The sequence below is a fragment of the Lithobates pipiens genome, unplaced genomic scaffold (genome assembly GCF_037356315.1).
Source record: "Lithobates pipiens isolate NorthernLeopardFrog02 unplaced genomic scaffold, aLitPip1_a1.2 Scaffold_18, whole genome shotgun sequence".
NCBI classification, from domain to species: Eukaryota; Metazoa; Chordata; class Amphibia; order Anura; family Ranidae; genus Lithobates; species Lithobates pipiens.
In genome coordinates, this window is record NW_027507758.1 from 44,017,894 (window position 1) to 44,031,042 (window position 13,149).

Below are 13,149 nucleotides of genomic sequence, written 5' to 3' on the forward strand. Positions count from 1 at the left end.
CATCTTCTGGCTTTTCCCGCACAATCGGCAGTTCTGGGTAGGGGTGCTGGACTGTGTTAGGTTGGTCACTACGATAGCCATTGCACCATCTATAGAAGTCTGTCCGTTGGGCTTGGTAGACACATTAGCACCCAAAAATGTGATCCGTACTTGGCTCACCTTGCTCCTGTACTATGCAAAGTGATTACCCTATCATGGAAGAAACCGTTGGCCCCTACCACTATGGCCTGGAAGGCATTGACTAACAAGGCTCTACCGTTGTATAAAGCCATGCATCTCAATAGAGGGGTACCTGATCATTTTAAAAAGGCGTAGGGTGGTTGGGGAAAAAAAAAACAGCTCAACAGCATCAGATTAACTTCCTCCTGGTGGATGGTTGTCATATGTGGCAAGCACTGAGGCTTGTGTAAGCCTGTATGGGCACCTATCATTTCCTCTAGTACAGCAGGGAGGGGATATTGTACTGCATATAATGAATATGTATAGTGTGTACCCCCTTTCTTTCCTTGCTATCATTCTTCTCTGGGAGGATCTTTTATTCGGTCGGGAGCTGCATTGTAGTGCTGAATGTTTACTATGTTCCATGTTTGTATTCTTCTTTTTCTATGTGAAAAACCAACCTCGTCTGCAGATATCGCCCTAATCATCCCCTCCGCTCCTCCCGGGACCTCCTGCTCTCTAGCTCCTTTGTTACCTCCTCCCATGCTCACCTTCAAGACTTCTCCAGAGCCTCTCCCATCCTCTGGAACTCCCTACCCCGGCATATCCGATCAGCCCCTAACCTGTCCAACTTTAGGAGATCTCTGAAAACTCACTTATTCAGGGAAGCCTATCCCACACCCACTTAAGAACCTTACCCAAGCCACCCCCATCAAATCATCCCCCGCATCTATTACATCTATTACATTTGTACCACCTCCGCCTCCCTTTAGAATGTAAGCTCTACGAGCAGGGCCCTTCTGTACCTTCAGTATTGAACTGTGCTGTAATTGAGCTATCCTCCCTCTAAATATTGTAAAGCGCTGCGTAAACTGTTGGCACTATATAAATCATGTACAATTATAATAATAACAATAAAAATAATAATAAAAAAAAGCACCTAGTGGAATTTACAGGCTTTTCTCTCCACCTTGAATGAATGAATGAATGAGTAACTTGTATAGCGCTACATATGCAAACTAAATCGCCTCAGGGTGCTTTTGCTGCCAGTGTCCATCTGGGTTTTCAGAAGAGATGGGTCTTGGGCTTCTTCCTGAAGGCCAGATAGTTTTCCTCTGAGTGGATGTCCGCGGGTAGAGCATTCCATAGCCGTGGTCCTTGTACTGAGAACCTTCATTCGCCTTTTACTTTGCAGCGGGTCTTGGGGATGTGGAGGAGGTTCTGGTTAGTTGACCGGAGAGTGTGACCTGGGGTGTAGTGCTTTATTTTGTCGCACATTTGTGAGTAAGGCAGAGGGTCTTGAATGTAACGTGATCCTTCACGGTTAGTCAATGGAGGGTCCTTAGGGACGGGATGATCGATTCCCATGGTTTATTCCAGTTACCAGTCTGGCTGCCGTGTTCTGGACGGTTTGTAGATGTGAAATTTGATATTTTGGAAGTCCTAGGTAGAGGGAATTTGCATAGATGAGTCAGTGATTGATGATTGTTCCAACTACTGCTGCTGTATCTCCTTCTGGGATGAGTCTACGCAAGAAGGTAGAGGGATCCGCTGACTACTGATCCTATTTGTGCATCCATCGTCATGCTTTTGCTGTCTGCATGACTCGCTTATGATCATTTATACATACACCAAGCAATCGGCAGGGACAGTCCTCCTATCCAGCACACAGCAGGGGAGTGTGTCCATTCCTTCCACTCAGATCTCAGATTACACTCAGCTTCCTGCTCTATACTGTGCAGCGTGTGATATCAGATCCCTGTCCACTGCCTTCTAAAGCTCAGAAATGCTGTGCACATATTCTGGACTTTGACTAGCTATGCAAGAGAGAAGGCCACAGATAAACATGTACAACTTATGTACAAGGATTTGTTTCATCTCTGTCTATCACCTGAGGCCAGTCACTTCACTGGGTAAATGTGAGGGTTTACAACCTCTTTAGCTCATTCCTGGACAGCCTCTTTAAAGCTCATCATAGTATCCTCTCAGTCCAGTCAGTGTGACAGCTTGTATCATTACCCCAACAAGGTGCGATTCACCTGGAATTATACCCCCTGTTGCCTTCAGCCACTGTAGCGCCCATCAAACGTGACCCATTCAAGTGAATGGGGCTGCTTGGCAAGCACCCCACAACCGTGTGCAATGCATGCGGTTGCACCGTGCTAATGCGGCGATCAGGGGGTTAAAGCAGGAGATGAGGAGGCGATACAATGTATCCTCACTGCTTGTCAAATGCTCTTTCAAAGAATCTTCCGAACATGGATTGTTCCTCAGAGACCAAACCTCATGTGAATGACCCCCTAAGTCAGCCCTCAAAATTTCCATTCACCTGCTCACAAAGGCTGAGGATAAGCCACCGGCAGGCAGGGTTGAATGCGATCAGCCAGAAAACTGTGGGGAATGGAGTGGAGAGGAGAGGAAAGCCGGCCAGATCGCACAGAGAGGGGACCTCCTTCTGTGACACAGCTTGTTTCTGAAATGCCGGCCACTGTCAAACAAAGTCCCGCCTCCTAGACCGACTACTATGATAGACAGCACACTGGTCCAATGAACTTGAAGTAGTGTAAAGTCTATCATAGGAGCTGGTCCAGGAGGCGGTAATTTGTTTGCCAGCGGCTGGTATTTAAGATCCAAGCTGTGTCAAATCGGGAGATCCCCTCACTGTGTGATCTGGCCGGCTTGCCTCCTGATTCCTCTCTGTGGATGCATTGATGGGCACTGGTGATGCTGTATTGATGATGCTGCACTGATGGGTACCGATAGGCTGCATTGGTGGGTAATGAAAGGCTGCATTTATCGGACCTGAGAGGCTGCATTGATGGGCACTGATCAGGCTGCATTGATGGGCTCTGATGAGGTTGCACTGATGGGCTCTGATGAGGCTGCACTGATGGGCTCTGATGAGGCTGCACTGATGGGCTCTGATGAGGCTGCACTGATGGGCACTGATGAGGCTGCACTAATGGGCACTGATGAGGCTGCACTAATGGGCACTGATGAGGCTGCGCTGATGGGCACTGATAGGCTGCATTAATGGACACTGATAGGCTGCATTAATGGACACTGATAGGCTGCACTGATGGGCACTGATAGACTGCATTGATGGGCACTGGTAAGGCTGCACTGATATGCTGCACTAATGGGCACTGATGGGTAGTGGTAAGGCTGCACTGATATGCTGCACTAATGGGCACTGATGAGGCTGCACTGATGGGTACTGGTAAGGCTGCACTGATATGCTGCACTAATGGGCACTGATGAGGCTGCACTAATGATGAAGTTGTTGTTGTTAATATTTATTTTTGAACCTTAATTCTGCATGAAACATTTAACAGTGTAATTTCATGAGATAATTTACGAGGTTTTTTTTAGGGGTGGAATTAGGGGCGGGGCAGGGTAGGGGTTGGGTGGGGCAACTGGTGACAAGTAACTCTTAGGCCTGGCTAGTAGCTCAGGACTTTAAATTTTAAGCCCCGTTCTAAGTGATACTTAATAGCAGTATTAAACCCAAAATCAAAAATGTATTAATTTTCTGCTTTCCAATTATTAGATGTTGATGCATCAGTTTTCTTTTCCTTGCCTTTTATTCCATCTGTTTTCACCTGCTGATCTGACCAGTGACACACCTCTTGATTAGAGCGCCCCCACTCTGGATTAATGAGCACAGTAGGAACAGAAGACAGTAGCACTGTCAGTTGGGAGGGGGTAACTGTATTAGCAGATTTAGATAACCTATCAAAAAGGAAGCCAAACTCCAGCTCACATGTTATAATCAGTTACAGCAAACAGTTTTTTCCCCTTTGGGATAAAGGTTTTACATTAATAAATAAAAGCTGGTCATTGTAAGCACCCATGTCAGTGGTAAATGGTTTGTCTCAATCTTCTAACTGCTACATCTGCAAGACAGCCTGTTTTGTTGAAAAACAACAGACTTACTGCCCCGATCACCAGGTGAAAATAAATGAAAAACTAATGCAGCCACCACATTTAAGGACTGGTAAACTGCCATACAATACATTTTTGCTTTTGGGTTTAATACCGCTTTAACTGCAACAAAAAAAATAATTAGGTCTTCTGCCCTGCTACTAGGTGGCAGAGCTGTGTATTTCTCAGCATTGAATGGACAAATGGTACAACAGCTCCCTATGTGATTAATTTGCGTGTTTAGCGGTTTGCCTGGAGTTTGGAGACGTCAGGCGGGTGGCACAGAACATGTGTATGAATAAAAGGGCTTCACAGGGGGGCAGCCTATGTCAGCCGTACAGTTTGCTTAGCTCCAGATTTCATTCTTTGCTATGCACAGCCAAGTATCTACTGACAGATGTCACTGCTTATTTCATCAAGGAGCGGTGCAATACGAGGAACATGGAAGTTGGCTTCCCAGATGGCGTTCTGAAACTCCGGGACCTGGGCTCATTTGCCAGTTTGGATTCCCAGCCAGTGCTGAGCTCTGCAGCAATCTCCTATCAGACTGGACTGCCAATTCTACCGGGGCCTGCAGCGGGCTCCTCGCCGCCATCGCCTTCATGGCTTTTAGGAGTGGAACGACTCTGATGTTATGTACTGTACGGCCGACCGTGGTGAAGGGCAAGGCCATAAAGCAAAATGCCATGAAAGCACTGACACAGCATTAGGAGGGAAGAGCGCGCTGTAAAAAAAAAAATCATGGGTTAATGGTCCGTAGGGCGATAACTAATTTGGTGGAAATGCTGCCACTGCTGCTTGCCAAAAACAAGAAAACTTCTGCATAATCAAGTTTAATGATTATTTGTCTTGCTTGCTAGAACCGAACGAACGTAAAGACTTCATCTGTCCAAATGTAATCTTCTTCACCCATACATCATAAGAGCAAATAAATAGATCCTTAATGTATAGAACTGCTTTCTTAAAGGGGACCTCTGCTTAGTGCTATCGGCATAAGTACTGGCCCAATAACATAACCTCTGAGCAATTGTGGTTTCCCAAAGAGTGGCAGCCATTACAAGAGGGTCTCAATCCTCCCATTAAATTGAATTTTATTGGATATGCTGAAGGGAAATTAAAGCTAGGTTTGGTGACAATTTGAACTATGTGGGGGGAGTCTGTGTTTGCTACCTTTCCTGTGGTGATACACTATGTTGTCAACAGTATTGTGGCGCCTGCCTTTATACACACATGAACTTTAATAGCATCCCAGTCTTAGTCTGTAGGGTTCAATATTGAGTTGGCCCACCCTTTGCAGCTATAACAGCTTCAATTCTTCTGGGAATTCTGTCCACCATGTTTAGTAGTGTGTCTATCGGAATGTTTCACCAATTTCTACAGAAGTGTATTTGTGAGGTCAGGCACTGATGTTCAACGAGAAGGTCTCGGGTTGAGGTAAGGACCAGTCAAGTTCCTCCATCCCAAACTAGCTCATCTATGTTTTTATGGACCTGAGACTAGAGTGTACATCTTTAACCGCTAGAGATCCGCGCTATAGTCGAATGACGGCTACAGCGCGGACCTGCTTTGCCGGGACGACATCTATTGACGTCGTCCCGTGCACGAGTGGCCTGCACACCCCCTGAGGGGCGTGCGCGGTGCACTCTGTGATCAGCGAGTCTATGAGACTCGCCTGATCACAGATTGGAGCAAGGGATCGATCCCGAACCCTTATCACATGATCAGCTGTCATCCAATGACAGCTGATCATGTGATCACAACAGAGCCGGTAATCGCAGATCACCAGCAGCCGTGAGAGGGACTTCAGTCCCGATCACGGCGAGCTGGGGCCAGCTCATCAGTGCCCACCTGCCCCCTGCCAGTGCCACCTAAGTATAGGAAAAAGTGCCACCCAATAGTGCCCATAGTGCCACCCATCAGTGCCCATAGTGCCACCCATCAGTGCCCACAGTGCCACCTATCAGTGCCCACAATCTGCCTCCACAACAGTGCTGCACCTCAGTGCCACATATCCGTGCCCATCAGTGTCATCTACCAGTGCCCATCAGTGCCACCCATCAGTGCCCATCAGTGCCACCTATCAGAGCCACCTATCAGTGCCCATCAGTCCCATCTATCAGTGGTACCTATCAGTGCCTATTAGTGCCACCCATCCGTGCCACCCATCAGTGCCATCTTATCTGTGCCCACCTTTGCCCATCAATGCCACCTTATCTCTGCCCATCAGTACCGCCTTATTTGTGCCTATCGGTGCCACCTTATCTGTGCCTATCAGTGCCACCTTAACTGTGCCTATTGGTGCCACCTTAACTGTACCTATCAGTGCCCATCGGTGCAGCCTATCAGTGCCCACCAGTGCAGCCTATCAGTGCCCACCAGTGCCGCCTCATCAGCGCATTTCAATGAAGGAGAAAAATGACCTGTTTGCAAAATTTTATAACAAACTATTAAACATTTACTATTAAACATTTTTTTTTTGCATCTTTTTTTGTTTGTTTAGCAAAAAATAAAACTCCCAGCTGTAATTAAATACCACCAAAAGAAAGCTCTATTTGTGGGAAAAAAATAATAAAAATTGAATTTGGGTACAGTGTTGTATGCCCGCGCAATTGTCATTCAAAGTGCATCAGTGCTGAAAATTGGTCTGGGCAGGAGGGGGGTTTAAGTGCCCAATAAGCAAGTGGTTAAGCGTATTTGAGATCCAAGGTCCCGATAAGGTAGGGGGGTTCCCAAGAAATGTGTCGACTTTCAGATGGACCGTTACATATACAGCGGTTTACCTTCTTCTATTTGATGATATGTGGAATTATTAATATTGGATTTTAGAACATACGATGAATAAATTATTGGATGTTTAAGGTTTTTCCAACCTGTATATTTAAAAGTTGCTATAATAAAGTTGTATACGTTTTTATTTGATGTTAACACCAAGGCAATAAAGGACTGGCTCAAGAAGAAGCTACAAGAGACGTCTTACCTCTGTGCTTGCCAACAAGTATTTAGTCATGTTTTGCTTGGGGATCAAATACTTATTTTACTCACTGAACTAAATTTTTGCAGAGGGCTGAGCTGTGGGAGGGACCGAGCAGACCCCAACCACTACAGGCTGTCTGCAGAAAACTTGAGGAGGGGGCAGAGACAAGACCAGTCAGCCTACAAGAAGAGAGAGCAGCAGTGAGCGGTCTTTAGTACAGGAAGCTCCTGCACAGAGGCAAAGGCTCACACTAGATTACTGCACAGATCCAAAAGAAATGCACAAAGCACACCAAGATTCAAGGAAGAAAATACATGACAAATTGGTTGAGACAATTGCTTATCCCAGCGTTCAGCTTTCAACGTAACAAATGCAGCCATTTTTTAAGCTGAATCGTGAAACCGCCAACTAATACTCGGCAGCACCTCTACATCATTAAGAAAACAACTGGAAGTGTCACCTAAACAGGGGTTTAGCGGCACTGCACCTACTGTATGTGATATAAATATAATAGACTCTCCCTAAACAAGAGCCATATTTCTCATTGAATACTGAGAGAGGTAGATGATTATCTGTGAAAAATAACAATAAATACAATCTGCTGTATGTGAAAATATCCAAGTAATAATTATCAGATCTGTTAGCCAGAAAGTCAATATATTCAGTTTTATTTTTGTGGGCTGAAAAATTAAGAATAAATTGTTTTCTGATAATAAAAAAAAAACTATAATCTAAAATAAATACCATATGATCAGTAAAAACTACAGGCATACATTTTTTTTTTTTTTATTAATTGCTCGTAGCAGCCAATCAGTTATTATCTTTCAGTTTTTAACCCAGGCTAGCAAAATGATATCTGAAAAATTTGATTGGTAGTTATAAGCTACACAGACTTTAAACCCTTCCCATCCAACTCTAGTAGTAGACGCTAAAAGGCTCTTTACGCCTAGGACAGGAAGGATCAGCGACCATGTGACCATGGTTATGCTTCGGTGATCCACTGAATCCAGGTGCTAGAGTCTCTTTATAACTAAAGCCGCGTACACACGGGCGGACTGTATGGCCAACTTAGTCCATCAGACAATCCGACGGATAGTCCGTCCTACTTTCGAAAGGAACGGACTTGACCACACACAGTCCGTCGAAAGTTTGCGCGATGACGTGTACAGCACGTACGACGGGACTAGAAATAGGAAGTCCAATACACAGCAATGCAACCTTTCGCCGTGTAAATCCTTTCTGAGCATGCGCCATACTTAGTCCTTTGAACTAGCCTACTCACGAGCGGATTGTCCGCTGAAACCAAAGTACGACGGACAATATTACGGAAATTCCGAAATACTTAGTCCGCCAGACTGCACGCTGAAAAAGTCCGCTGAAGCCCACACACGAGCGGACTGTCCGCTGAAATGTGTTTCGACGGACTAAGTTGGCCAGACAGTCCACCCGTGTGTACGCGGCTTAAGCCCTGTGGGTGAAGTGAAAGGCATCTAAAACGCATCAGAGTTCATTTCCTGGGACGAGCCTAGGATAAGGCCGCTTTCCATCCTTCTTTGCACTTGGGCTGTTTAGGAATAGGGAGTTGGTCCCGCCGACCACTGATCATTAGTCTTTGACAGCTTGGTCTCTGTGATGGGAGTGAGCAGTAAGCATGCTCTCAGCATAAAAACATTGCCCACCCAGTGATGCATATGTGTGCCATTTGGGCGTTAAAGCCCACTCTTTTGTCGCTGCATATATACTAAATTACAAAATGATATTGATAAACTGTACCCACAAAGTTGGGAGCATTAAATTGTCCAAAATGTCTTGGTATGCTGACGCCTTAAGAGTTCCCATTACTGGCACTAAGGGGCCAACCCCTGAAAAACAGCCCCACACCATAATCCCCCCTCCCCCAAATGATTTGGACCAGTACACTTTGGGGTGTAGGAAATTGACTGGCCTGCACAGAGTCCAGACCTCAACCAGATAGAACACCTTTGGGATGAATTAGCGTGGAGACTGCGAGCCAGGCCTTCTCACATTAGTGCCTGACCTCACAAATGCACTTCTGGAAGAATGACCAAAGATTCCCATAGACACACTCCTAACCTTGAAGCTGTTATAGCTGCAACGGGTGGGCCAACTCAATATTGAACCCTACGAACTAAGACTGGAGTGCCATTAAATTTCATGTGCGTGTAAAGGCAGACGTCCCAATACATTTGGTAATATAGTGCATGTTTTTATGTGGCAACAGGTTATGCTATTCGATTTTTCATTCTCAGTACATTTGATGACTTGTCAAATGTAGTTCAAAAGTACTTTAATTTATTACTTAAATTTAATTTGCTACTTAACTTTTGATTTATGAATGAATGTAATTTACCTAATGAAAACCACATTCACTATTAGAAATCTGTTAATACAAGACAAATTTCCCATCTTCCTTCCCCTAATTTCCTCATCACTGCAGCTGAAAACGATTGTCGTTATGACTAAACAACAGACAACAAATGTTCTTGAAGCTACTAGTGTATGACCAGCTTTATGGTAAGTTGATGGCTATGGATGTCACATTACTTCCTCAAGCTTAATCTATCTAAAACCGAGCTCTTAATATTTCCACCCCCCGGGCCCCTTCGCCTGACTTCTCTGTCAAGATCAATGGCACATCTATCAGTCCGTCCCCGCATGCCAGGGTGCTAGGGGTAACCTTCGTTTCCGAACTGTCCTTTCAGGCCCACATACAAGCCCTGTCCAAATCATGCCGCCTTAGCCTTCGCAACATTTCTAGAATACGCCCCTTTTTAACTAATGACACCACCAAGCTTCTAATTCACTCCCTGGTCATCTCTCGCCTCGACTACTGCAACTCCCTCCTCGTTGGATTACCTTTACATAGACTATCCCCCCTTCAGTCCATAATGAATGCCCCTGCCAGACTCATCCACCTTACCAGCTATTCAGTGTCCTCCACCCCTCTCTGCCAATCCCTCCACTGGCTTCCACTCACCCAACAAATAAAATTCAAAGTACTAACAATAATTTACAAAGCCATCCATAACTCTGCCCCTAGTTACATCACTAACCTAGTCCCAAAATACCAACCAAGCCGCTCTCTCCGGTCATCCCAAGACCTCCTGCTCTCTAGCTCCCTTGTCACCTCCTCCCATGCTCGCCTCCAGGATTTCTCCAGAGCGTCTCCCATCCTTTGGAACTCCTTACCCCAATCTGTCCGACTGTCCCCTAATCTATCCATCTTTAGACGATCCCTGAAAACCCTTCTCTTCAAAGAAGCCTATCCTGTTTCTAACTAACACTGTTTTACTTCCTCCATCAGCTCATCCCCCCACAGCTATTACCTTTTGTATCAATTACCCCTTCCTTTTTAGATTGTAAGCTCTAATGAGCAGGGCCCTCTGATTCCTCTTATACCAAATTGTAATGTAACTGTAATGTCTGCCCTCATGTTGTAAAGCGCTGAGCAAACTGTTGGCACTATATAAAACCTGTATAATAATAATAATAATAATAATAATGCATGGCTCCCCTGCACATAACATGGCTCACTTACCTGCCGGACGAGTCCCAGCTGAAGTGACATGTAAAGGATAATCTGAGTGTCCTCTGGATCTAACGCATGTGCCCTGCAAAACAACAGCACTCAATTATCACAGATAGCTTCTCATGCTTTGGTGTCCATGCTTTAAAAAAAACAACAAAAAAAAAACATAAATACATGGCTAAAAGCTTGAGGACACCTGACCATTACATCTATAGGAGCTTGTTGGACAACTCAATTCACAACCATGGGCATTACTATGGAGTGGTTCCCCCTTTTATTGCTATCACAGCTTCTGCCGTTCTGGGAAGGGTTTCCACAAAATGTTGGTGGGTGGTTGTGGGAACTTGTGCCCAATTAGCCAAAAAAGCATTTGTGAGGCCAGGTACTGATGTTGGAAGAGTGGACCTGGCTTGCAGTTTGCATTCCAATACATTCCAAAGGTGTTCAGTAGGGCTGAGTTAAGGGCTTTGTTCAGGTCACTTAAGTTCCTTCATACAAAACGTATGTCTTAGTGGAGTTAGCTACCTGCACAGTGCCAAATGGAACAAAAAGGGCCTTGTCTTGTCCTAAAATTCTTTGCATGCTGAAGAATTATAAGTACCTGACCTGAATAATTTTGAGTGGTGTCCACAATAGCTTTGACCAGTGCAATACAGAAAATGCTGTGTGAGATATTAATAAAGTCATGGCTAAGAGTTGACCAACCAATACATGACTGGAACGTATTGAACATGGGAATGTAAAAACAGCAGATTTCACAAGGTGGCAGCTATTACCTTTCCCATCCTTCATGCTTCACGTGAAAGACTTTCACCTTGATATGGGCATTTGACTTTCCGTGATTAGGTGACTCATTAATCAGCTAAGCTTTATTATTTGACTGGGGGTTGGCAGGGTCTGTGTCACTAGGTGGGGCTTAGGTCGTAATCAAAGAAAATCAAACCTCTGTGCAAACTTTCCTTTCTCTACATAGGGTATACAAGAGACCCTTGTGGAAAAGGCAAAAACAGCCACCTTTTGGTATGCATCAGTGGGCAACATGTATACAGAATAGTTTCAGCTAGTCATTACGAAGGACAAGTTCACTTTAAAATGACTATCAAACATTTGTAAGAGTGGAGACACACTAAATATATAATTATATAGCAAACACAAAAAACACAGAACCTGGAATTTTCTGTGGCAACACTAGAGAGGACAATTGTACAATTTTTAAAAAAAAAATCAGTTTTTTTTTAAAATACAAAAGTTTAAATTCCAAGTAGCATATATACATTATGAAAAATTAGTGAGTGTACATTTCAGTCTTCCTTTTAGATGAGATGCCAAAATTGTTACCAAATTCATAACCCAAAAACTTTTCTGACATTTTTAACTGTAGAATCCGCTTCCTCAGGACGAGACATGAGCTTGGGCACCCTCCAAAATCACCTTTAGCCGAAATCTGAATTTATGCCCTAATTTACTCCAATGAGCTGCAAGCTGGGTCATTGCCACCCTGCAGCCTGCCTTTTTGTTTACCAGTGTAGCTGGGCAGGGATGGCCTGGGCCACAGCTTGTTGAAGTAAAAAAGGAGCATGAGTTGAGTTCCCAGTTTGGCTATAAATTAGTTTGGAGGACATGCAAGTTCACTTCTACTCAGGACAGGGTGGATGTATGAGTGTCACAAGAAGCATTTTCTCATCAAACCCATATTTGGTACCCATATACCAAAGATAAAATCATTTAGATCCTCTTATTTTAACCAATTACCACTGAGACTACCCACTGTAGACTGCTATGCCTTCTGCAGGGGAAGGAAAGGGAGTCCTAAGAGTCCTAACACATTTGTGGCAATCCTTCCCTGTTGTAATGCCATCCAGTTGTGCAAATTTGCATTCAGGGGAAAATGAAAGGAGGCTTCTTTTACTTTCTATCTGAATACCCCATTGCCCAACTGGACGGCATTACAACAGGGAAGGTTTGCTACAGATTTGCAGGTGTGCTGTTCATACAGGGCTGGTGCAAGGATTTTTGACACCCTAGGCAAAACCAAATTTTTCCGGCCCCCTGGCTCTACCTCCCTTTGTCCTGCCCATGTATAGCCCACCTTTTAATGAAGCGCCCAGCAAATGCAGCCTCACCAGTGCCCATCAATGCAGCCTCACCTGTGCCCATCAATGCAGCCTCACCAGTGCCCATCAATGCAGCCTCACCTGTGCCCATCAATGCAGCCTACCAGCGCCGATCAATGTAGCCTACCAGCGCGATCAATGCAGCCTACCACTGCCCATCAATGCAGCCTACCAGCACCGATCAATTCAGCCTACCAGTCCCCACCAATGCAGCGTTCCAGCACCGATCAATGCAGCCTAGCAGTGCCCATCCTACCAGTGCCCATCAGTGCAGCCTACCAGTGCACATCAATGCAGCGTTCCAGCACCGATCAATGCAGCCTACCAGCGCCAATCAATGCAGCCTGCTAGCGCCGATTAATGCAGCCTACCAGTGCCCATCAATGCAGCCTACCAGTGCCCATCAATGCAGCCTACCAGTGCCCATC

General features: G+C 45.1%; 1 protein-coding gene across 1 annotated transcript in view; it reads right to left on the reverse strand.

Moving 5' to 3' along the window:
• Nucleotides 1-13,149, reverse strand: part of TTC7A (tetratricopeptide repeat domain 7A) — a 544,118-nt gene that overhangs the window by 269,244 nt on the left and 261,725 nt on the right. Inside the window, exon 14 of the mRNA XM_077485633.1 lies at nucleotides 10,617-10,689. Coding sequence (XP_077341759.1) covers nucleotides 10,617-10,689 — 73 coding nt within the window. The remainder of the gene's footprint in view (nucleotides 1-10,616; nucleotides 10,690-13,149) is intronic.